Genomic DNA, 23,065 nt, shown 5'->3' on the forward strand with positions numbered 1-23,065 from the left:
GAATGGAAGATTCGAAACTGGAACCTGGAATCATCTAACAAAAGTGAATGGTGGGCATTACAGGACATACACAGCAAGAAGTACTTATTCACACAACGCACAATTAAACCGTGTAATTTGGTTGTCCAGTGTGGGGGTCATGGTCACCAATTTAGATGGCTTTAAAATGGGAGTAGAGAGCTTCATGCTATGGGTACTGGTCAGGGTGGCTGTGTATGTTTAGAGGCATGGTTAGAGGCAAGATAGGGCAGGATCAAATGCACTTGTTCCATTAGTGCACAGATTTACTGTTTCTCAATGGAACTCCCCCCTCCTTCCCCAATGTGTGCCCCCTGCTCCCTGCTCTGGAGGGCTGGTGGAACCCCTAGAACAGATTTGGGGAGATCATGGGAGGAAGGGTGTGTGTGGCATTGTGTTGGTCAAGCTGAAATCTTTGTGCTGACGGAACACCCACATATGCTTTTTTGAATGCAGCCCATACCTGTGAACACCAGTCACTGGCAGATATTGGGCTTGAGGCCCTCACTGTGTATTTCCCATAGGCTTCTGACTGACCTCTGTGGGCAAGAGCAGAGCGCAACTGGTGCTGTCCTGCAGGGGAGCAAAAACAATGCTGTAGAAGAGAGCACAAGAGGCAGGGACACCAAATTTTAGTGTTGCACAGGGTGCTGCCAAAATCTGAGAGCCCAAAGTCTTTTGAATAGCCTTCTGGGGGCCATATGGCAGTGGCGGATGGGGCCAGAGTCAAAGTGGCCAGAGCAACAAATGTGGATCCTGACTTTATGCACCAGGCTGCTTTTTGCATCCCTTTCTATTCCCCACCCAGGCAAGCGTTCAAGGACACAGTAGGGGTGTGGCCTAGGAAATAGGTGTGTCCTGAGGGCAGGTAGATGGTTCCCCATCCTTGAGGTTCTCAATCCCTGCCTTGACCTGGCCTTTATGCTTGAAAGGAGGAGGAGAGGAAGGAGTGGAGCCCTGCTTTCCTGGAGTAGAACCTTCCAAATCCCCAAGAATTAAGCATCAAGAAAGGGGGCCTACTGCCATGATCATGGAATCATAGAATTGTAGATGCTTCTTGTTGGATCATCATCAGCATAACACTAAATATCAGTTTTTGAGGAACAGTGGGAGAGGGCTGCCGTGTTCATGTCCTGCTTGAGAGCTTCCCAGAAGCATCTGCTTGGTCACTGTGGGAAGCAAATGCGAGACTGGATAGGCCTTTGGTCCGATCCTGCAGGGCTCTTTAAATGTTCTTAGGAGAAGCTATGGAGCAAATGGTCATGCTGGGAAATAGCCTGCCTGCTGGTGACAAGCTGTCCATGTCAGCTTGGTCTTGTCAGGTGGCCTATGACATTAATGAAGAAACACTGATATTCCCATAGGCTGTAAGCTGGCACACAGCTGACTACTGATCCATCTAGAAGAGAAGAAGAGTTTGGATTTGATATCCCGCTTTATCACTACTCAAAGGAGTCTCAAAGCGGCTAACATTCTCCTTTCCCTACCTCCCCCACAACAAACACTCTGTGAGGTAAGTGGGGCTGAGAGACTTCAGAGAAGTGTGACTAGCCCAAGGTCACCCAGCAGCTGCATGTGGAGGAGCGGAGACGCGAACCCGGTTCACCAGATTACGAGTCTACCACTCTTAACCACTACACCACACTGGCTCTACATACAGGTTTGAGGCTTCTATTTCTTAGCTAAGGTGAGGCAGGAAAATGGAAAAGCAACTTTCCCTCATGTCAGATTTTAAACTTCTTTACTGACATTCTCAGCGCAGGTGGCTGTTGGCAGTGACACCACAGCTTTCGATTAAAAAATGTAAAATGAGTTGGCCTGTTTTTGATCTGGCCTTGTTACTATCTCCTGAGCTGCAATTTGATCTGCAGCAGTTAGCAGGTGATAAGATTTAGCTCCCATGCCCAGGAAATACCCACCTATTGTAAATCTCTGTTAAAGAGGAAGAATGTTGATTAAAAAATTGTGTCTACTTGGCAACACCAGCCAATTCTGGTCTTACAAGGGAGGTGAAGTAGAAGGCACTCAGGATCCTGTCTTGGATGGCTCTCAACAAAACAAAAACAAACAGATAAATAAGGAACCTATACTTGGCAACTCTGACACAGAAACTCTGCACATACACTAAGCAAAAGAATGAAAAATCACTACCCCCTTCTTTCTCTCCCCTGCAACCTCACAATGTCCGTGACAGCAGTGTGTCACACCGAATGTAACTGACCTGTATAAAGGACCCTATGAATTGCAAACAGAGACGTTGTATATACACTTGTTAACTATGAAAATCCTTTAATAAAAACAACTAAAAAACCAAAACAAAGAACTTTCTATGCACTTTACTGAAAGGACTTAAGTTGCAACTAATTTCTGATCAAGTGCTTTCATAGGAGAAAATGGAGTCAAGTGTGCTTCTGGTCATTTGGGGAGAAAAGGGGGAACATGGAAGCGTTGGGGTGCTACTCAGCTTGCATTGGAGGTTGATGGCAAAGAGTAGGTGGAGAAACCTCCAAGCTTCCCATACTGTCCTTTAACCTGTGCTGGCCTTCCCCCGGGTGTTGTACTGATACTCTGGGTGGCTGATCACTTTTCGTATTTCCTTAGAAGACAAGACATCTTTGTTCATCTCTTTTTCTAAGAAGAATGGCTCTTTGAACCTCTGCCTAAGTTAGAACTAAGACCTTTCCTATCGAGCATGCGTTTTCTTTAAATTTAGCTTTCTTATTTTCCTGACTCAGAATCTCAGTGTGGAAATATCATTGCCTGCCCACCAATACTGCATGCAAGGTTTTTTGTTTTTTAAAATCCTGATACAGCTTCAGTCATGAGTAAATTGGAGTGGTGTCATAGCCCAGTGGTAGAGCACATGCTTAGCAGGCAAAACATCTTCAATCTAATCCCCAGCATCTTAATGGAGGACTGAGAAAGACGTTTGCTACTAGCATAAATAGTACTAACTTGATGGACGAATGGTCTGGATCAGTCTAAGGCAGTTTCCTGTGTCTCTAGTTGTGGCAGAATGTCAGTGAGGATGTGCAACCAAATGCACATTCTGCTGATACGCTAGTGTGGTGCAGATTGACTCCCATCCACATGTGGGTGCATGCTCCCTCTCCTTCCCAACATTTGCCCTCTTGCGAACACCCCATTGTGAACACTTTGTCCAAAAATGTCAACAGTGTGTGTCTTTTTTTTTTTTTTTTTTGCAGAAGCGGAAGAGGTTCATAAAAAAAGGTTGCTCATTTTGGCTCAGCGTTTTATAATGTGATTATACTCCTTTGAACAAAAGTTTGGCGAAGTGGTAAAAAGACGGCAAAATCGTTTGTGCATCGACCAAAATTCCTGGGGAGTGGCAGCACTTGGGTGTTGCCAGGAAACAGTATCTCCGCATACTGACTCAATTAACTGGAGTGAAGCAAGGGGCAGGTGCTGATTCAGGTGCACAGGAGATGGGGTTCTTTGTAGAAACTGCCTTACCTTAATTAAGTTGGACCTACCTACCCTTTCTCCCTTTTATTGCTGTGCGTTAAGAAGCAAAAGGGGGGACGGGACAGAAACAGGAAGTCCATCATCTCACGTGGAAAGATCACCATCTACTGGCCAGTGATCATATTAGGAAGTAGAACACAAACTGTCTCCCTTCACAGCCATGGGTAGGCAAACTAACTCCTTCATGGATCACTGCCTTGCCGTGGTGAAGGGGCTTGAATAACTCAGAGAAGCTATGAGCTATGCCATGCTGGACCACCCAAGAAGGACAGGTCATAGTGGAGAGTTTTGACCAAACGTGATCCACCTGGAGCAGGAACCGGCAAGCCACTCCAGTATCCCTGCCAAGAGAACTCCATGGACAAAGGCAACAGGCATATAAAAGTTATGACGCTGGAAGCCAAACTGCGGAAGGCAGTGGAAGACAGGAGTGCCTGGTGTGCTCTGGTCCATGGGGTCATGAAGAGTCGGACACGACTAAACAACTAAACAGCAACAACAAGGCAAACTAGGGCCTGGATCCAGCCCAATCGCCTTCTCAATCCAGCCCGCGGACGGTCTGGGAATCAGTGTGTTTTTACATGAGTAGAATATGTCCTTTTATTTAAAATGCATCTCTGGGTTATTTGTGGGGCCTGCCTGGTGTTTTTACATGAGTAGAATGTGTGCTTTTATTTAAAATGCACCTGGGTTATTTGTGGGGCATAGGAATTCGTTCTCCCCCCCCCAAAAAAAAATACAGTCCGGCCCCCCACAAGGTCTGAAGGACAGTGGACAGGCCCCCTGCTGAAAAACTTTGCTGACCCCTGCTTTAAGCCCACTATCTCAGACTCAAACTACATGTTACATGGGAGATCAGTGTTTCAATGGGCTTCCTGATTTGGAAGTTGGGGGGTGGAGGAGACACTTATGATATTTTCTCCGGTGGGAAGCAATAACAGTTGGGCATGAAGGACCACCCTCTGCCTCTGCCAAGGTCAGGCTGGAGAGATCAGATGCAACACAACAAGCAAGAGGTCAGGGGGCAGGAAGTAAGATCTCATAGAAAGTTGGGCAGGGCAAAAGAGTTAGGAAGTGGAATGGCATATATTGTTCCAGCAGCTGGTAGATTAATATCGTCTGGCCTGCTAGAATATGCCACATACCAGCTGCAGGTGCTTAAGTCTGTCCAAAGAGGCCTTTCTCATGAAGAATGCTATTCCTCTAGACTACAGTCATGCGTGGTGATATTGGCCTCCCAAGTGTGCACACCATCATTGACCAGCTGCCTTGGATCTTCTAATGCTGATGCTCTTAAGGGAGAAACAGGGGTGACTTGGTCAGGAACTCCACTGCCAGTGGTGGGTCAGGAGCCCACCCCAAGGGTCCTTCCTGAAGGCAGACCTAGGGAGAGAGTTTGGATTTGGATTTGATATCCTGCTTTATCACTACCTGAAGGAGTCTCAAAGCGGCTAACATTCTCCTTTCCCTTCCTCCCCCACAACAAACACTCTGTGAGGTGAGTGGGGCTGAGAGACTTCAGAGAAGTGTGACTAGCCCAAGGTCACCCAGCAGCTGTATGTGGAGGAGCAGGGAAGCGAACCCGGTTCCCCAGATTATGAGTCTACCGCTCTTAACCACTGCACCACACTGGCTCTTCAGCATCTTCCGTGCTGGTGTCAGGGGGCTCTACCTATTCATCTGGATCTTCAGTCATCAGGAGGTCTCAGTCCTCAATGGGGAATTTATTTACAGAGTTACACCAAGTCAGACCAGTGGTCCATCTAGCTTAGTTTTGCCTGCACTGACTGGTAGCAGCTCTCTTGGGTTTCAGACAGGAATCTCTCCCAGCCCTACCTGGAAATGAACCTAGGACCTTCTGTATGTAAAGCAGATGCTCAACCACTGAGTTAGGGCTCTTTCCCATAGGACTGGGGATGCCCATGGCATTTCTTCAAAATAAAATCAGTCAGTGTGAGCATGCTTAAAAGAAATGTTGCTTGTCATAACATGTAGGGCCTATTTTGTACTGTGGCTGTTCTACATGGACCTCATTCAATATGCTGACTAATATGCTTTGGAGTTTGTGCTTGTAGATGATAAAAAGGATGAAACTTTCATGGGGCAGACTTTCCCCACAGGAGAGTTAATGCTTGATGTGCTAACCGTTCTGTTTACACTGCTGGCAACGTCGCTGAAAGCCAGTCCCCCTGCTGCTGCCAATCAGAGCCTCTCGCAAAGTGAATGCCTTGTGTGCCTATTGCATCAGGTTGTCTGACATCAGCCATAAAATTTCTGGGGGGAAAAGGAGTGTTTGAACCAGTATGGTGAGTAGCTAACATGTTTTGCTTGCTTGAGATCTTGCTTCATCCTAAAGGGTCTGGGAAGGTTACACAATATTTAATGTTTCAAAACTTTTTTAAAAAGAAAAAAACTAAAAGAAATTGAAATTTCCTTTTAAAGAAGGCACACGTCCAAGCTAGCTATTGCCCTCTAGGGCAATTGACCTTTGCAGCAGAGTTCATTCTGAAGGGTAGTGCAGGAGTTGGCTCCCTGCTCCGGGGCCATGGAGTAATCCACAAGTGTGGGATGCAGTTCCACTAAATGTGTCTCGTTTACTGTGGGTTTCAAACAGGCCTTAAAGACCCACCTCTGTACCATAGCCTTTAGTAACTAGTTTGATCTGAGATTCAGAACTCTCCAATTTTTGCCTGATTTTGATCATTTTAATGCTGGATTTGTGTTGGTCCTCTTGGCTTCCAATAACATCTGGAAATAGTGTTTTGAATGTATTAATTCATTTGTTGGTGTTTTATATGGTCTTGAATTGTATTTTATTGTACGCTTGATATGCAGTTAATAACACGCTCTGTAATTAATTTTATTTTTCTTGAAAAACAAAATCCAAGTTTATTAAATACTACCAATAAAAATAGCCAAAACCCTCACTGATGTTCTTCCTGGGAGGGCGGGGTATGTGTGATCTCCCAGAAGTCAGCACTGGCCCTCCCATTAGGCAGAGTGAGGCAGTGCCTTTGGAGTGTTATGTAAGGGCAGCCAATGGTTAGTTATTTAATTTATTATTGTGGATTTTGTACTCTCAGGGAAAGGCACTTGCATGCCTAGGCGTCCCCTGCCCAACGGACCGTCTAAATAATGAGACATGGCAAGTTCAAATTTGGGCCAGGCCACAACTTTTCTTATATATATAATTTTTTATTAGTTTTACATAATACAGCAAAAATAACCATTCCAAAAAAAAGAGGTTCTTTCGAACCTTCAGAGCTCCTTCCTTCCCTCCATGAGTTCCATTTCTAAATGTTATTCCAGCATCTTTTACTGTAATCCATCTATTATGTAATCATGCTAACCAAAGTTCATGTTACTTTACAAGTGTCATTGTGTTCCTGCCAATGATTACAACTGTTTACAGTGGTCTTTCAAATATATTAAAAAGTTATTCCAGTCTTTTAAAAATACTTGGTCTTCCTGCCATCAGTCTTGCCATTTCCACATATCCCATCAGCTTGGTCTGCCACTCTTCTCTGGTCGGTACTTCTCCATCTTTCCATCTATTGGCTAGAAGCATCCTTGCTGCCGTCATTGCATACATAAACAGTCTTTTATTTTGATAGACAGCTTTATTGACTACAGATGTAAGAGGTTTGGCGTAGGCATTGGGTTGACCACACTCCTTCCAGCCCGTGTCAGCGAAGCTCAGATGCTGACAGGAGGAGAAGAAGCAGGCATAGGGAGAGAACAGTTAGCAGCTGAAGGCAGAGAGGAGAGGGAGAGCAGCTGTAAACTGAGTTGGGAACAAAGGGGAGGAGAAAAACAGGGCCAGAGTGACAGGCAGCGGCGTAAGAGCTCCAAAAGTGAGCCAGATGTTGGAATGCAGGAAACATTCTCTCCCAAATCTCGTAGGATCTCAAAAGTGGCCGAGACGCACAAAAGATACCGGAAGAGAAGGTGGGGGTTTCCATGCTGGGGAAGGGGGAGGAGCTCCATCTTCTGGACGATGGGTAGAGGAGCTCCGTCCTAGTTTGTTGTTTTAGCAATAAATCTGAAATAATTAACAGCCAGAGTCATCTTGCGTTTGTGGGAGAGACCAAGCCATAACAGCCCGCTTGCCGGAAGTACTTAATATGGGGCCAGCTGGAAGAGAGGAAGTTCTTGACCTACATCAAAGAGTAGCTCCCCCTCTGGGTTGCACTCGGGGAGTGCTGTGGTCCTAGGCCCTACCTGGGCATCTCGACAGAAGCATCTCCCCTGGATCCCTTTAATAGGACACCCCATTTTCAGGAGGGGCAGGCAGAGGCTGCAACCTCCCCTCTGTCCAAGACTATGCCTACCCAATGCCCAAACCATCAAAGTTATGATGATTGCTATGAGGATGGTGAAAATCAGATGGGAGGAGCCAATTAGCCATATGGGAAAATTCCAGCCTGGTCCCGAATATGGTGACCGACAAGGTCCATAGCAAGGCTGTTCAATGCAACCCACATCTGAAAAATTGAGAGGGCGGATGTATGATCCAGCGACAGTGGCTCTTTAACCCTCTTTAAATCCCTTGGGAGCAGACCCGAACAAAGCCAACAGGCCCAGCCGGGTCCACCCCTGGAGTGGTCTGCCCCCAAGCCTGCTCACGATTGGCCAGTTGTGAAAGCAGGCTGAATCCACTTCCTGGGCAGCATGCTCATTCCAGGGACATCCTTTGCCGCCTGGGAAGTGGGCTAGAAGGCGGGGCCTCCGACATTGGAATCATGATGGGCAGGAGGAGCACCTTCCTGCAGTGTAAAGGGATGAGTGGATTTGTGGAACTTTCTGCCTCAGGTGTCAAAATGACTTGGTCAGCCTGGGGTGCTCTGTGCCTTGAATTGAGAGAGGGAGTATTTATTTATTTAACAAAAAATGTTTACTGCTCGAATGTAAGAGAAAAGTTTAAGCAGCATGACATTTGCTGTTCCATCTGAGGCAGAAAAATATCCTGGCTGAGCCCTCTGTTGGTGACAACAGAGCCAGACTGTCCTTCACCCTCACTTCTGCAAATGCAGGGAATTGGGCATGGAAACCCCAGCCACACACCCCATGCCTTGAAGCAACTCTGTGCCTCCCTCTCCATGGGACTGGGATGATAAAAGTCCCTGGAGGCAATTCACAGAGAGTGCTCAGCGGGAGGAGGATGAAGCAAAAGGAGAGGCTGCTATTCACTTAGACTTTAATACCTTGCCTCTTCAATCCAGTAGGGTCCGCAGAGTGGTTTACATCACAGGTGAGCATCACAGACAACAAACGCCAAGACAGGATAAAAAAACAAACAAACCAGAAATAAAAAGGGCTGGTAGTTTGTTTATTTATTTATTTTCTAAAAGGACTCAGCTGGCACCAAATAATTGTCAGCCTTGGCACCAAAAGGAATCCAATGGTGGGGGCACAACTATGAAAATGTCAGGCCGGCGTCAACCTCTGGCATCTATTGGTAGCTCCTCCATTAAATTACTTCTTCTGACCCAGGACTAGAAGCAGTAAGATTAGTGATCATTTTAAGATCCCTCAATATTTCACATGGGTTTTAGACAGGACTCACTCCCTAGAGATGCCAAGGATTGAACCAATGACTTTTTGCATGCAGAGTAGATGAGCTTTGGCCCTCCCACTAAATACATTGTCCTTAGTGGTTTTTATTTAAAGCATAAAGGTAAAGGCAAAGGACCATTAGGTTCAGTCGCGGATGACTCTGGGGTTGCAGCGCTCATCTTGCTTTACTGGCCGAGGGAGCCGGCATACAGTTTCTGGGTCATGTGGCCAGCATGACTAACCAGAGCAGCGCACGGAAATGGTGTTTACCTTTCCGCCGGAGCGGTATCTATTTATCTACTTGCACTTTGAGGTGCTTTCGAACTGCTAGGTTGGCAGGAGCAGGAACCGAGCAACGGGAGCTCACCCCGTTGCGGGGATTTGAACCGCCGACCTTCTGATCGGCAAGCCCTAGGCTCTGTGGTTTAGACCATAGCGCCACCTGCGTCCCGTTTAAAGCATAGGAGCCTATTAATGCCCTTTTCTGCCTCCTTAAGTTGCCTTTCCCTTAAACATTTGTTAAACACATGCAACCCATTAAAACTCCCTTTAGACACCACAGTCCTATATCTACATGGGCAAACTGTCCACAGCGATACAAAATTATAAAGAGGCAACGGATGAGGTAACTATGTCACTTTCCCATCAGTCTTCCTTACACACAGACACAGGCAAATAAGTTAAGCATGGATGGGAGCATCGCATGTTGTCAGATGTCGAAATTCTGTTATTGCTTTCTCCTCACATGGGTGGCAAAAGAAGAAGCTTTTCAGAGCTGGAATTTAAACACAGCAGACAGTACGAAACCGCATGAGAAGACTCTTGATTGTTTCCATCCGTCCACACAGAAGCCACATGGCAACGCTAAAAGGTGTTCCAGCCTTGTGGCTTTCGTTGGACGTGAGTAAACAATGTGTGCCTCTTGAGCCCGAAGGAGGTGGCGCAGGGGTGTGTGCAGAGCGCCCCGCCTACCCCAGGGAGGGAAGGATCAAAGTAAGAGGGCTGACCCTTCAATTATAAACTAAACTTGAAATATCTGTGTACATTATACTCAGACGTTCCTGCAAACACCGTAAGCTCACCCATCTTTCCTCCCTGTAAGAAACATCCTGCTCACTAGTGCTGGAGGGTGGAAATGGATAATAAATTCTTTAGCCATATGAACGGAGATGCCTCTCAGGTAAGTCCATTATAATAAGCGCTTTACTAGTTTCTGATTTTAAGGCTGACAACTTTTCGACCAGCTTCGATATGACTTCAACAATGGCTTGACCTTTGCAGAAATTCACAGGCAACAGCCTTTTCCTCTGTCCAGCGCTTTACCTGCTAATTTTCGCATATGAAACTGTTGTCAAATGCAGAGTTCCAGAAAGTTGGAAGTGCTGCCCAGTTCTGTGGACTTTAATGGGACTGGGGAGCAGGGCTCGTGAGCACAGCACTTCCCCATTTCAAATATGCAGTGCCAATATTTCAGTATGAGTAGGAAGATGAGAGTAACCCTAAACATTTTTTAAGAAAAAAAAGAACTGGGTAGAGGAGTTACCGTATATACTTTAGGACTGCAGTGGAAAAATTCAGGTGAACATGTAATGTGTGGATGCAGTTATGCAGCAGGGTAATTTTAGACTCTAGACTTACTGGTCTTATGGGTCCTTCACCCCTTTGGGTTGTATTACATCACTTTAAAATGTGGTTGGTCTGCCTTATTTTTTGGGGATCCTCCTGCTCCTTCAGTCTAGTGGGGGTCCTGGATTTCTGCCCCAAAATCTTGCCCTGATAGCACCACTATGTGGTTGCTACCCATATATAGGTGCATGTATAGGTGAAATGTGTATGCACTGGTGTTCAAAGATGCAATTTCGCTTGTGTATGACATCCATGTATTACATATCTGCTGTGAGCAAATGTAGGTGTAAGATCAATTATTTCCTGCAGGAGTCCAGGTGTCCATAGCTGACTGTAGTCCGTACACTTGTTCCTGTGGAGCTGGCCAAAGTTAGCCAGTCTCACAGAATTATTTTAGTAAATAGCTTCAATGAGGAAAGAATTAATTCAATATAATAGTTAGAAGGAATAGTAGAAGGAAGGGGTGGGTGAAATTCTTCTGAGTAATTTTACCAGTATCTTATTGACCTCTGAATTCCCTAGTTGTTCCTTGAGGAGGAATACCCTCAAAATTGCTCATGCTTTAGGTAAAATTAAGATATCAAGGCTGGGAGGAGCTGATTCTATTATACTGCTCCGAATCAGCTGAATCTGTAATTTTGTCATGGAATGAAGGTGCAGCAGGATGAGGTGGTATCACTTCAGACTGCAGGTGGGTGATGAATTTCTGGACTGCTCCAAATAATAGTAATAATAATAATAATATATATTTGTAAACTTTTTGCCTCTCAGTTGGCAAGACGAGCTAGCACATTTCTTCCTATTGTGTTAGTTGCCATCTTAGTTGTGTGCAGGTTTTATTTTTAACAATGGGAAGACTTAAAAAATGGTACCCTCAGCCTGCTGTCCAGGTCTGAAGGCAGGGAGGGGGAGACTATGGAGACATCATGAGAGCCACATACAATCAAAGTAAATATTGTTCAGTTATTATTCTTGTCACACCCCCCCCCCTGCAACAAACTCAAGTGCTCTAGACTCACAAAAGTCAGAATTCAAATCAAGGTGCTTCTATTCCTACTTACATGTCAGATTTTGCATGTAAGCAGGGTTCCACAAACACACTCGCCAAGTTTCCAATGGTGACTATATCCTTTCATCTGGCAACTGCCTGCCCCAGTGCTTGCCCTGGCCTCATGCCTGTTGGATGCACTTGAAAGCAGCAAGACTTCTGAAGGTCAGTGAGACTAGAGGGAAGAGTCCTGGAACTTTGGGTAAAGGTCAGATGCTCTTTCCTTCAGTCATACTCACCCGTTGAAGCAGTGAGTCGCCCCTGGTTCTAAGCTGTCCTGGAGCTCAGCATGACATTGGTTGAGACCATTCCCCTTCCCTCAGTCAGAAGGGAGTAGGTCAGGTTTGTTTGAGACAATCATGCCAAGCCAACATTTGGGGACTTCTGAATATAAATGTTTAATACATATAAATTTGCCCTGAGTAGTTTCTGTTCTTCAGACATTTTCAGTGTCCAAGCAGACTTCTACAGGTGAGGTTCTCTTTTGTTTAGCTGTGGCCTATTTTGAGGAGCAGCTGCCCCCCCCCGCCCCCATGGACTAAATTAATGTGCTGAAGTTAAAAGCGTCTTCTGAGTGATGGATTCTTGGCTCTTCTAGGGATAAAATTAACTAGTGTAAAAAAAAATTAAAAAATCAAATCCGCATGGGTTGTTTAGATTTGCAAACAACACTTCCATGGGTCTATTCAAGATTTTCTTCATAAAATTGTGCAACCTACCAGCAGTCTTTGGATCTCTTTGTGTCTTCACCATTTCCTCATTAGCAAGATTGTTCGTAGTGAATGGCTTTTATTAGCTTCTTGTGCCAAGACACAAGAAACCCCTGCCTCCAAGATTTCTTGACCACACAGCAGACTTTCCAGACTGTAGACTTTGGCCCAGATGGTTTGAGTTTGTCCCATGCTTTTTTCTTGTAACACATGTTTATGAGAAAAGACTTATGGTCAACATTTGCGTATGTATCATGCAGGAATCCAGCTACATTGAAGAAAGCAAGGCCCAGAATGATGCAATCTCCTTGATTTTCTCCCTCAAAGAAGAAGTTGGAGCTTTGGCTAAAGTGCTACGCATATTTGAGGTATGTGCTTTGCTAAGCCTGTACGGCAAGAGAAACACAACTGAAATTTAAGAACCAACATCTGGCTGTCAAAACTGCAATCCTGATGCATTATTCTTAGCTGTTGAGTCCAGTGCTACTGCAGCACCACCTCTGCACCCCACACCCCATGTATTCATTGCATGCATGTTAAAATACCTCTGGGGAAAACTCTTGCATTATGCCATCATATCATTCTTCATTTCCCCACTCCCAATTCATATCATTGGCTGAGAAAAGTGGAATGCCATGACGTCACAGCACAAGGCAAATTCTACTAGATATTGCAGATGCTGGAGCTAGATGTACAGCTGCTGTTTTTAGTAACAGCCATGAACTTGCTGCCATGTCCATGGGTCCCGTCCATTTCCCATCTCTTTGGGAAGAAAGGAACGTCTTCAGTATGGGGCGTATTTCCAAGTACAGAGGATCACGTATAAAACTTTGCTGATATCGAATTTGTATGTGTTTTAAATAACCATGCAGGTGACAGCAGACTCAGCAGAATCATATAATCCAACCCCCTTTCAGTGTAGGAATCAATGACTTCATGATCCTTGTGCTGCTAGAAACAATTTCTAGTATTTAATTGTTATTTATTTGCGTGAGACATCTTTCTTTTTATTAAAAAAGGAGTCAAATTCCATGTTAGAGATCATCAGAAAATAAAGCTGCCAATACTATAATGCTTTTGTACATGGAATGTCCACACTTGGGATACTGCATACAGTTCTGGCACATGTGGTGGAAGTGTCCCCAAATTAATTTGCTTGGGGGAAACACTATTTATGGAAGTCGGATGATCACAAAACAAACTATACTCCCCACAGAGGGTGTTATTGAGGCTTTATTAACAGCTCTTCTTGAATTGCTAGTAATGTGACCCAGGACAGTCTCTAGGCGACTTACAATCAAGTTTTAAAATATACAAAATTGTTTTAAAACATACAAAAATCACTATCAAAATTGAACACGTAAGGCATAAAAGCATAAAACCAGCCTACGCAGGGGCAGGTGAGGAGGAAAAGACTTATCAGCAACCCAGAGAGAGCACTAACAAAGCCTTGACACAGCTGGATCATATTTCATCTGATGCTTAAGAGAAGAGGAAAGTATTAACCTGATGCCAAAAAGATGCCAGTGCTGGCGAGCCGGGCATGACTCACTGGGGAGAGCATCTCATGTTAAAAGCCCAGCCTCTGTGGTTTCATTTGTTTCCTTTAAAGAACATTGAGTCTCCTCTTAAAAGCAGCTCATTGGAGAGGAATAGTTCTGAACAGAGAAACTGTTGTGTAATAAACTACTGGCAACTTGTTTTGTATCTGGGGGGAAATTAAATTAGCTGGCAAGTGAAAGGGAAATATGGAGGGGAAATACAAGTAGAAAAAGTTATACATCCCAAGACCACTTCTGTTTGTTAACCCAGGGGGAAAATATTGATTACCTGGAAGAATGGGAACCATAAATCCCTTTCCAGCAAAGTAAAAGTTTGTGTATGTAATAATTCCAGAACTGGTTCCCCCATAGTTGATGCAACTTACTCAGAACTCCTCTGTCTATCAAGCATCCTGAAAAGAAAATGCAGTTGGTTCTGAGTTGAAAAATTGAAATTTTGCCGGCTCCTTTAGTGCTAGGCAATGAGCAATTGCCCAAACTGCATTGGCAGGTGTGGGGAACCTCCAGATGTTAATTGAACTACAACTCCCATCAAGGATGGTCATCCCACCAATGGTCAAGGATGATGGGAGTTGTAGTTCAGCAACATCTGGAGGACTGCTATGCAGTGGGCAAAATGTACGTATAGAGTCAAGTCAGATACATAACTCTTAACAAAGATTTCTCTGCCAGCTCTCCCTTCTGCTGAGCAAACAGAACTTTAAAACAGTTATCTTTCTCAGTATTTTGGATGTGCTTATAAAAAGCAATATTTACTTTGGTCAGTGAAACTACCCTAGCTACCTTCAAAGAGTCACGTCTGCACATTTGGCAGCCGAGTGGATGGTCACATCATTTTCGGAGGGGAGTGGTGTTTGTATATTGATGCAACTGGCATAGCCATTTGCTGCAGGAGATCTGTTCAGCCCAGATAAAAATTAACCCATCCATTACTCTGATGAGGGGGATGTGGGAATAAACTCATTGTTAAAAGTGATGTATTTTCATCAGGGATGGAAACATGGGTGGAGTAAAGTTAAAGGGTAAAGGGACTCCTGACCATTAGGTCCAGTCGTGACCGACTCTGAGGTTGTGACGCTCACCTCGCTCACGGAAACACCGTTTACCTTCCCACCAGAGTGGTACCCATTTATCTACTTGCACTTTGACGTGATTTCGAACTGCTAGGTTGGCAGGAGCAGGGACCGAGCAACGGGAGCTCACCCCGTCGTGCGGATCTGAACCGCCGACCTTCTGATCGGCAAGTCCTAGGCTCAGTGGTTTAACCCATAGTGCCACCTGCATCCCGATGGGTGGAGTACATATTGCTAAAAATTCAGTTATGGAATTGTGTAGGGCCTCAGATGCTATAAGTAAATGGGGAGGAACAAATGGTTTTGAGGGCAGTCTTTTCGTTGTCGCCAGTAGAAGATGAATGCATTTTATAATTGCGAAAGAGCCATCGCTCAGAGGCAGAACATCTGCTGTACATGCAGAAGGTCCCAGGTACAATTCCTGGAATCTCCAGGTAGGGCTGGGAATGAGCTCTGCCTGAATCTCTGGAGAGCTGCTGTCAGTCAGTGCAGACAGTGCTGAGCTACATGGACCAGTGGACTGGTTCAGTATAAGGCAGCTTCCTATGTTCTTGAAAGGTGGCAAAAGGTTCAGACAACGTGCTTGAAAACACTATCATTAAGAACACAGAGACAGCTCTTCTCGGCACAACACTTGGCTACCATTCCTTGAAAAAACATTAAAGAGGTTTACCATGATGGATGTGAAAGAAGACGTTTTAATAGCAAAGGAGCTACAGATGGGTTTTATAGCGCATCCCCTTCCATTTCACTAGCTGGGAATCGGGGTCATTCCAGATGAGAGAAACTGTTGACTCAGGAAATTCACCCACTTTCCAGAGCATCCTGGAAACAGATGTTGGTGCTAATATAATGTGGGCAAAAAAGAAAAAGAAAAAAAAAAGCTTTGTTCATTGACATTGTTGTACAGGATATGGGAGGTGACAATTCACAACTTCATGTCTGGTTTACTTCAGCTGGTGAACATAGATTCAGGGTGCTTCTAGACTCTGTATTTCCAAACTGGATTCAATAACATGCTAGCAAATTTAAGTTCAGTTAAAGCTGATAATGGAGCACTTGCACAACTTGCTCCTCTCTCCCCGTCATTTTTTTTCTGCAATAAAGAAAAAGTTAGGGAAATGCACTGGGAAGCATGGGGTAACAGTTGCTTGATGCAATATTGTACAGTGGTATCTCGGGTTACATACACTTCAGGTTACATACGCTTCAGGTTACAGACTCTGCTAACCCAGAAATATTACCTCAGCTTAAGAACTTTACCTCAGGATGAGAACAGAAATCGTGCTCTGGCGGCGCGGCGGCAGCGGGAGGCCCCATTAGCTAAAGTGGTGCTTCAGGTTAAGAACAGTTTCAGGTTAAGAACGGACCTCCGGAACAAATTAAGTTCTTAACCCGAGGTACCACTGTATAACTTCCCCATAAAGAAATGAGAATGAATTCTCTGTAAATAGTCAACATTGTCTAACCCTGAAAATGTTGACCAAACATATTGGGATGAATGCTCAATAAATAGGTCACCTGAAAAAGGCTAGGCTTTTTTTTTTTTTAGGGTAAAAATAGTGCAGTGGTTCAACAGGCCTGTATACCTTCTTCTGCTTCTTTTACTCGGTTTACAGAATAATGCATCCAAGGAACCCTGAAGTAAACGCTGTAAACACTACAGTGGTACCTCGGTTTACGAACTTAATCCATTCCTGAAGTCCATTCTTAAACCAAATCTGTTCTTAAACCAAGGTGCGCTTCCCCTAACTAGGCCTCCCGCCGGTGGTGCCCTTCCACCGTTCGGCTTCCGTTCGTAGACTGAGGTAAAGTTCGCAACTGGAACACTACATCCAGTTTTGCAGAGTTCGTAAACCGAATGTTTGTAAACAGGATTGTTCGTAAACCAAGGTACCACTGTATTTTGTAATTGAAAACACTCTCTTTTGTTTTATAATTGTAAGCACTCTGAAATGAATTTATATGCAATTTGTTGCACGTTTAGCATTAGGCACTAGGTGGAGTATGAGTACTGAAACGCTATTAGGATTTCAAAAACTTACCTAGCTCTAAACAGCTATAAATATTTTGAATTAAACCAATTACTAGTAACAGAGAGATCACACTTATTTGTTTGTTTATTAAATTTATATACTACCCTTCATCATAAAATCTCAAGATGGCTCACAGAATAACCACAAAATTTTAACAACCCAATGACCTGTGGATTTAATTGAATGTTACTAAATGTTGTTAGGGAAGCCCCAAAACAATTTTTGTAGCTCATTTCTGTACATGTCTACTTGGAATTAATTCCAGTGTGTTCAGTGGGACTTATGAGTGAGTACTGCATTAAATCCTTAGACCGCAATCCTGTACACACTTAACTTGGAGTTAGTGCACTTACCTTGGAGTAAATGCCACTGAAGTTGATGGGGTTTATATCTGCATAAGAAGTATGGGATTGCCCAGTGAATCTTTGAGCAAACCTCAAAGGGCTCATCACACTTACCTTTTGCCCCATGCCTTCTGGGCACAATACTGTGCTTTAAAGTTCCAGGTTTTAGTGATATTATTATTATTATTATTATTATTATTATTATTATTAGCCCTGGCACTTTCCCTTCGAAAACCCACTCTTTAATGCTGAATTGGAACAAACAAATCCGACTTGTCCACGAATTGCTTTTTGCTGCATTTCACTGGCAAAGATCAGGTTTCTGCAGGGAAAGTGCCAGGGCAAAAAAATACCCGCCCATGCTCAGACACTTTCTAGGTCCTGTGGCTAGAAACACAGCTCAAAAGAAAATCTAGATGAGCCCAAAGAAACACATAATGGATACAGACCAGCAAATTAGTTGTGACTACGGCCACATTTATGCCCTACATTTAATGACCATGATACCACTTTGAACAGTTGTGGCTTCCCGCAAAGAATTCTGGGAGTTGTAGTTTGCTAAGAGTTGTTAGGGGACTCTGGTGGTGCAATTTTCAGGCTTGACATCCTGTCCCTCATCACAGGGAAATCTGGGAATTGTAGCTATGCGAAGGGGAAGAGTGTTCTCCCGACAACTTTCAGCATCCTTCACAACCTCCTCCTTGTGTGGCCTTGTGGCTTTTAGAACAGTAATAGCCACTCCTTTAATCTCTCTATTTCCACGGCTTCAGCCATCTGCCCCTTTCTGGCGCCCTGCAGTCATTCATTCTGCTCTGCAGTGAATCCAGGGACTCTCACATAAGAGGGTCAAAAAGAGTTTCATTCTGCCCTCTACTTTGGCCTCCTTGGTGGTGGGTGCTGCAGCTTTACTCTGACACCGAACCCTAAGTGGTGGAGATGCTGTAACATTTCTGGCTGTGGCTCTTAAGATGCGATACAACCAAGTGTGATGCTCCATAGCCCTTTGCAGTAAAGACAAATACACCTCCGATATAAAGCCTTAATCTCAAAGATGACCCAAGGAAGGTTCCTTGCTGAGAGCAGGCTCTGACTTTTTGAGCCTGGTCTCAATCATAATAAATCTTGCTGGGAGTAATTTTAACTTTTTCCTATCGCTGGAGCCCTCTAATGATTTGCGAGCACCTAATTAAATAGCAAACACAAAGCATTGTCTGTGTGTGATGCAGACCTTTAGAGAACTAAAACAACTTGACCTCGGGGAGCAGCCTAGTTAAATGCATTATTTGCATGGAGACCAGCTCAATTAGGAGAACATCTTTCCTGAGCTGCAGGATTTGAATGCACTTCTGACCTTTTCAACTTATTGTGTTGGTATCTGGTCAAACAATTTAAGTTCATCTGTAGTGTCCACTGCTAAGAACTCAGAGAAAGGCACATACAGCAGTGCTCACGGCAAGTGATGGTGGGGAGCCACTTCAGAGGTCTGTGTCAGTAATGCACAAAGGTCTGCTCTTGAATCTATTTAAGGTTAAAGTACCCAAAAAAACAGCATTTATCATGGCTATTCTTGGAGGTGACTGTTTTCTATAATGACCATAGCAGTGTTTTCAACACAGACCAAGCAGTCCTCTTTTTTTTTTAACAAAGGAAGAAAGAAAAGAATTTGTGCTTCTGGCATGCGGTGAGGATACCGGTCCATTTAATTGCTTACAATAGTCACTTGATAGAAAGAAGAAGTTGCTCAGGTGGCCAGCTAGGCATTACTGAAAAAGAGGATTTGCATCACAACAAGGACAGAATAGGCATAAAAGTTGCATATGGTGATTTAGGCAAATGTATCCTCCAACATTTCTGAAAATGAAAATAAGGATGTCCTATCCATACCCAGTCCATCGTTTCAAATCATGGAGTTGGAAGGGATCCAAGGGTCATCTAGTCCAACCCCCTGCACCACAGGAATATCAGCTAAAGCATCCATGACAAATGGCCATCCAACCACTGTTTTAAAACTTCCAAGGAAGGAGAGTCCACCACCTCTCGTGGGAGTCTGTTCCACTATTGAACAGCTCTTACTGTCAGAAAGCTTTCCCAAATGTTTAGTCAGAATCTCCTTTCTTGAAACTTGAAAAAGGAGAAAACAAGCATGCTCCCTCCTCCATGTGACAGCCCTTAAGAGAGTTGAAGATGGCTATGATATCTCCTCTCAGTCTCCTCTTTTCCAGGCTAAACATACCCAGCTCCTTCAACCATTCCTCATAAGGCATAGGTTCCAGACCCTTGATCATCTTGGTTGGCCTCCTCTGCACACGTTCCAGCTTGTCAACAAGCTTCTTAAATTGTAGTGCCTAGAATTGGACACAGTGTTCCAGGTGTGGTATCTGACCAAGGCAGAATAGAGTGGTACTATTACTTCCCTTGATGAAAATAGGATTCAGATTTAGAAAATATGATGCATATTGCCATAGTGGGGAAGACACCAGGGGACTTGTGTACCTGCTCAGTCTTCGTAAACATAGTGTGATTTCTTTTTTTAAAAAATTGTGCCGTGAACTACCCAGTGACCCCAGCCACTTTCTAGGCCACCAGCCAAAATTGTGCTTCACTTTTCATTATGTTACCGTCTTTGTTCCAGGAGAAGGGGATAAACCTGATCCACATTGAATCCAGACCTTCCCGGCTGAACAAAGATGAGTACGAATTTTTCATCAATCTGGAAAGCAAGAACATCCCAGCCCTTGAGGGAATCATTCATACACTGAGAGATGACATTGGAGCAAATGTCCACGAGCTTTCACGTGAAAAGAGGAAGGATGCCGGTAAGGAGATATTGTTCAGAATAACAACATTCCTTCCCTACAGCAAAGAGGTTAACTGCCAGCCCTACTGTATACCTGAAAGAGCATCTCCGCCCCCATTTGGCCGGGGAGGGTCGGATATAAATAAAATTATTATTATTATTATTATTATTATTATTATTATTATTATATGTTCAACCTGGACACTGAGGTCCAACTCCAAGGGCCTTCTGGCAGTTCCCTCACTATGAGAAGTGAAGCTACAAGGAACCAGGCAGAGGGCCTTCTCAGTGGTAGCACCCACCCTGTGGAACACCCTCCCATCAGATGTCAAGGAGATGAGTAACTATATAACCTTTAGAAGACATCTGAAGGCTTTGATTGAACCATTTAAAGACACTATGACTAGAATTTTAGTGACTGGAGCAGTTCCGGCTTCCTGGAAAGATGCATTTATTACCCTGATTCCTAAACAAAACTGATTTAACAAAGACTAAAAATTACAGACCAATTTCACTACTTAACTGTGACTATAAATTATTTGCTGCAGTTTTAGCCTACAGGTTGAAAAAGGGACCAAGCAGGTTTTCTACCAGGTTGACAAATGAAAGACAGCATAAGAAATATAATTAATTTAATCGAGTACCTGGAAGTAAGAAATGAAAAACAAGCATCTATAATTTTCTTAGATGCTGAGAAAGCTTTGGATAATATCTCTTGGTCATTTATGATCAAGTTGTTAGAGAAGATGGAGATAGGTAATTCTTTCTAAGCAGTAATTAAGGCAATTTATACTGATTAATCTGCAAATATACTAATAAACAATATTCTCTCTGACAAATGCCAAATAAGAAAAGGTACTAGACAAGGCTGCCCCTTATCTCCATTGTTGTTCATTTTGATGTTAGAAATATTGCTTCAGCATATAAGGAGAAATAGGGAAGGAAATTAAAGGTATAGAGGAGGGGTGCAGAGTCTACAAATTAAGGGCATTTGCTGCTGATGTAGTGTTAACATTGGAACAACCTATGGTAAGTGATCCCAAAGCCTTAGAAGAAATGAAAAGGTTTGGAGAAGTGACAGGTTTCAAAATAAATACAGATAAAACCAAAATGTTGGTTTAAAACATGGATTAGCACTCGAAGAAGGCCTTAGAAAAAATGTCTGGCCTCAAAATAGGTAAAAAAGTAAAATATTTGGGGATTTGGCTGATGGTGAGGAATCTCAATTTATTTCAAGATAATCATATTAAACTATGGAAAGAGATTAAGAACGAATTGGAGATTTAGGGAAGGATGCAGCTTTCACTGTTAGGCAGAATCTCAGCCATTAAAATGAATGTACTACCTAAGATGCTGTTTTTATTCCAATCGATCCCGATTGCAAATAAGTTAAGTTGCCTCAAAGAATGGAAAAAAATATATCTCTAAATTTATCTGGCAGGGGGGAAAGCCACGAATTAAACATAAAATCTTGATAGATGTAAAAGAAAGAGGAGGCTTTGCCCTGCCAGACCTAGAATTGTATTATGAGGCAGCATATCTGTGTTGGTTAAGTGAATGGATCATATTGGAAAATGCAGATATTTTAGATTTGGAAGGCCATGATATAAAATTTGGCTGGCGTGCATGTCTTTGGTATGGGAAAGCTAAATGTGTAATGTTATATATATATATATATATATATATATATATATATATATATATATATATATATATATATATTCTTACTGATCCTTCTAGACTTTTTGGGACTAGCATTGATTAACTACAGAGACCAGATATTGTGGGATTGTTAGATAGTTAGATAGCATACAGCAGGGATAGGGAACATCTGTGATGCGTTAGATGTTTTTGGACTATGACATTTATCAGCCCCAGGCAGCATGGACAATAGTTAGGGTTGATGGGAGTTGTACTCTAACAACCTGGGTAGTAATGCAGGTTCCTCATCCCTGGTTTAGATGTAGCTGGAGCAGCTATATCTCCTTTGACCCAGATGGTAGGAGGGATGCTTGAGGAGTTTGATTTCTGTGAATTCCAGTGTAGGCTGATGTGATCCATACCTCCTGGATTAATTTGTTGATTAGAAAATAATTATCCTTTGCACATTTCTACATTTTTGTGATACAGTTATTGGCTAATAATAATAATGATAATACTCAAGGTTTGGATTCAGCTCCCTTTTACCATCAATGCAAGGGCTGTTGAACTTGCATAAGGGAAATAATATTAGTTGTGCAATATGAAATCCAACACATCGGTTGTGCCAGCAGTTGCGCAACCAGTTGTTGCACAACAGAAAGTATTGGGGCTACAGCAATCTGTTGGGCCACTAGCAGCAATAAGCATGTTAGACTCCTGCCGTTCTGCAAGAGCAAGTCTTTTTGCAGCTAGCACACTGCCAAGGGTCTTTAACTTAGTGTGGCATTGTATTCCTCCCTCAAGGTATTAAATCTGAATATAAAATATGTTTGTACATTAAGTTATAACTATGTGATTTAAATACAGTGGAACCTCTGGTTACATACTTAATTTATTCCGGAGGTCCGTTCTTAACCTGAAACTGTTCTTAACCTGAAGCACCACTTTAGCTAATGGGGCCTCCCACTGCTGCCACGCCGCCACCACACAATTTCTGTTCTCATCCTGAAGCAAAGTTCTTAACCCGAGGTACTATTTCTGGGTTAGCTGAGTCTGTAACCTGAAGCATATGTAACCTGAAGTGTATGTAACCCGAGGTACCACTGTATGTATATTGTAACAAACCACATATTTAATGACGTACTTAGGCATGTTCTTAATGTGGATT

At 43.5% G+C, this 23,065-nt stretch overlaps 1 protein-coding gene across 4 annotated transcripts in view; it reads left to right on the forward strand.

Annotated features, from left to right (window-relative positions):
* Positions 1–4,246: 4,246 nt before the first annotated feature.
* The window catches only part of PAH (phenylalanine hydroxylase), a 47,744-nt gene continuing 28,925 nt past the window's right edge, over positions 4,247–23,065 (forward strand). For 2 of the 4 annotated variants that reach the window (XR_014539173.1, XM_083574136.1), the window contains exons 1-3: positions 4,247–5,810; positions 12,705–12,812; positions 20,092–20,275. Coding sequence is in view for 2 of the 4 variants with exons in the window: in XM_083574136.1 (XP_083430262.1) it covers positions 5,808–5,810; positions 12,705–12,812; positions 20,092–20,275 (295 nt within the window). In the remaining 2 variants the exon portion in view is untranslated. Of the gene's footprint in view, positions 5,811–9,836; positions 10,241–12,704; positions 12,813–20,091; positions 20,276–23,065 lie in introns of those variants that run through there. The other 2 variants (XR_014539174.1, XM_083574135.1) reach the window with 1 other exon arrangement.

The sequence above is a fragment of the Podarcis filfolensis genome (assembly GCF_964270895.1).
Source record: "Podarcis filfolensis genome assembly, chromosome: 10".
Taxonomy (NCBI): Eukaryota; Metazoa; Chordata; class Lepidosauria; order Squamata; family Lacertidae; genus Podarcis; species Podarcis filfolensis.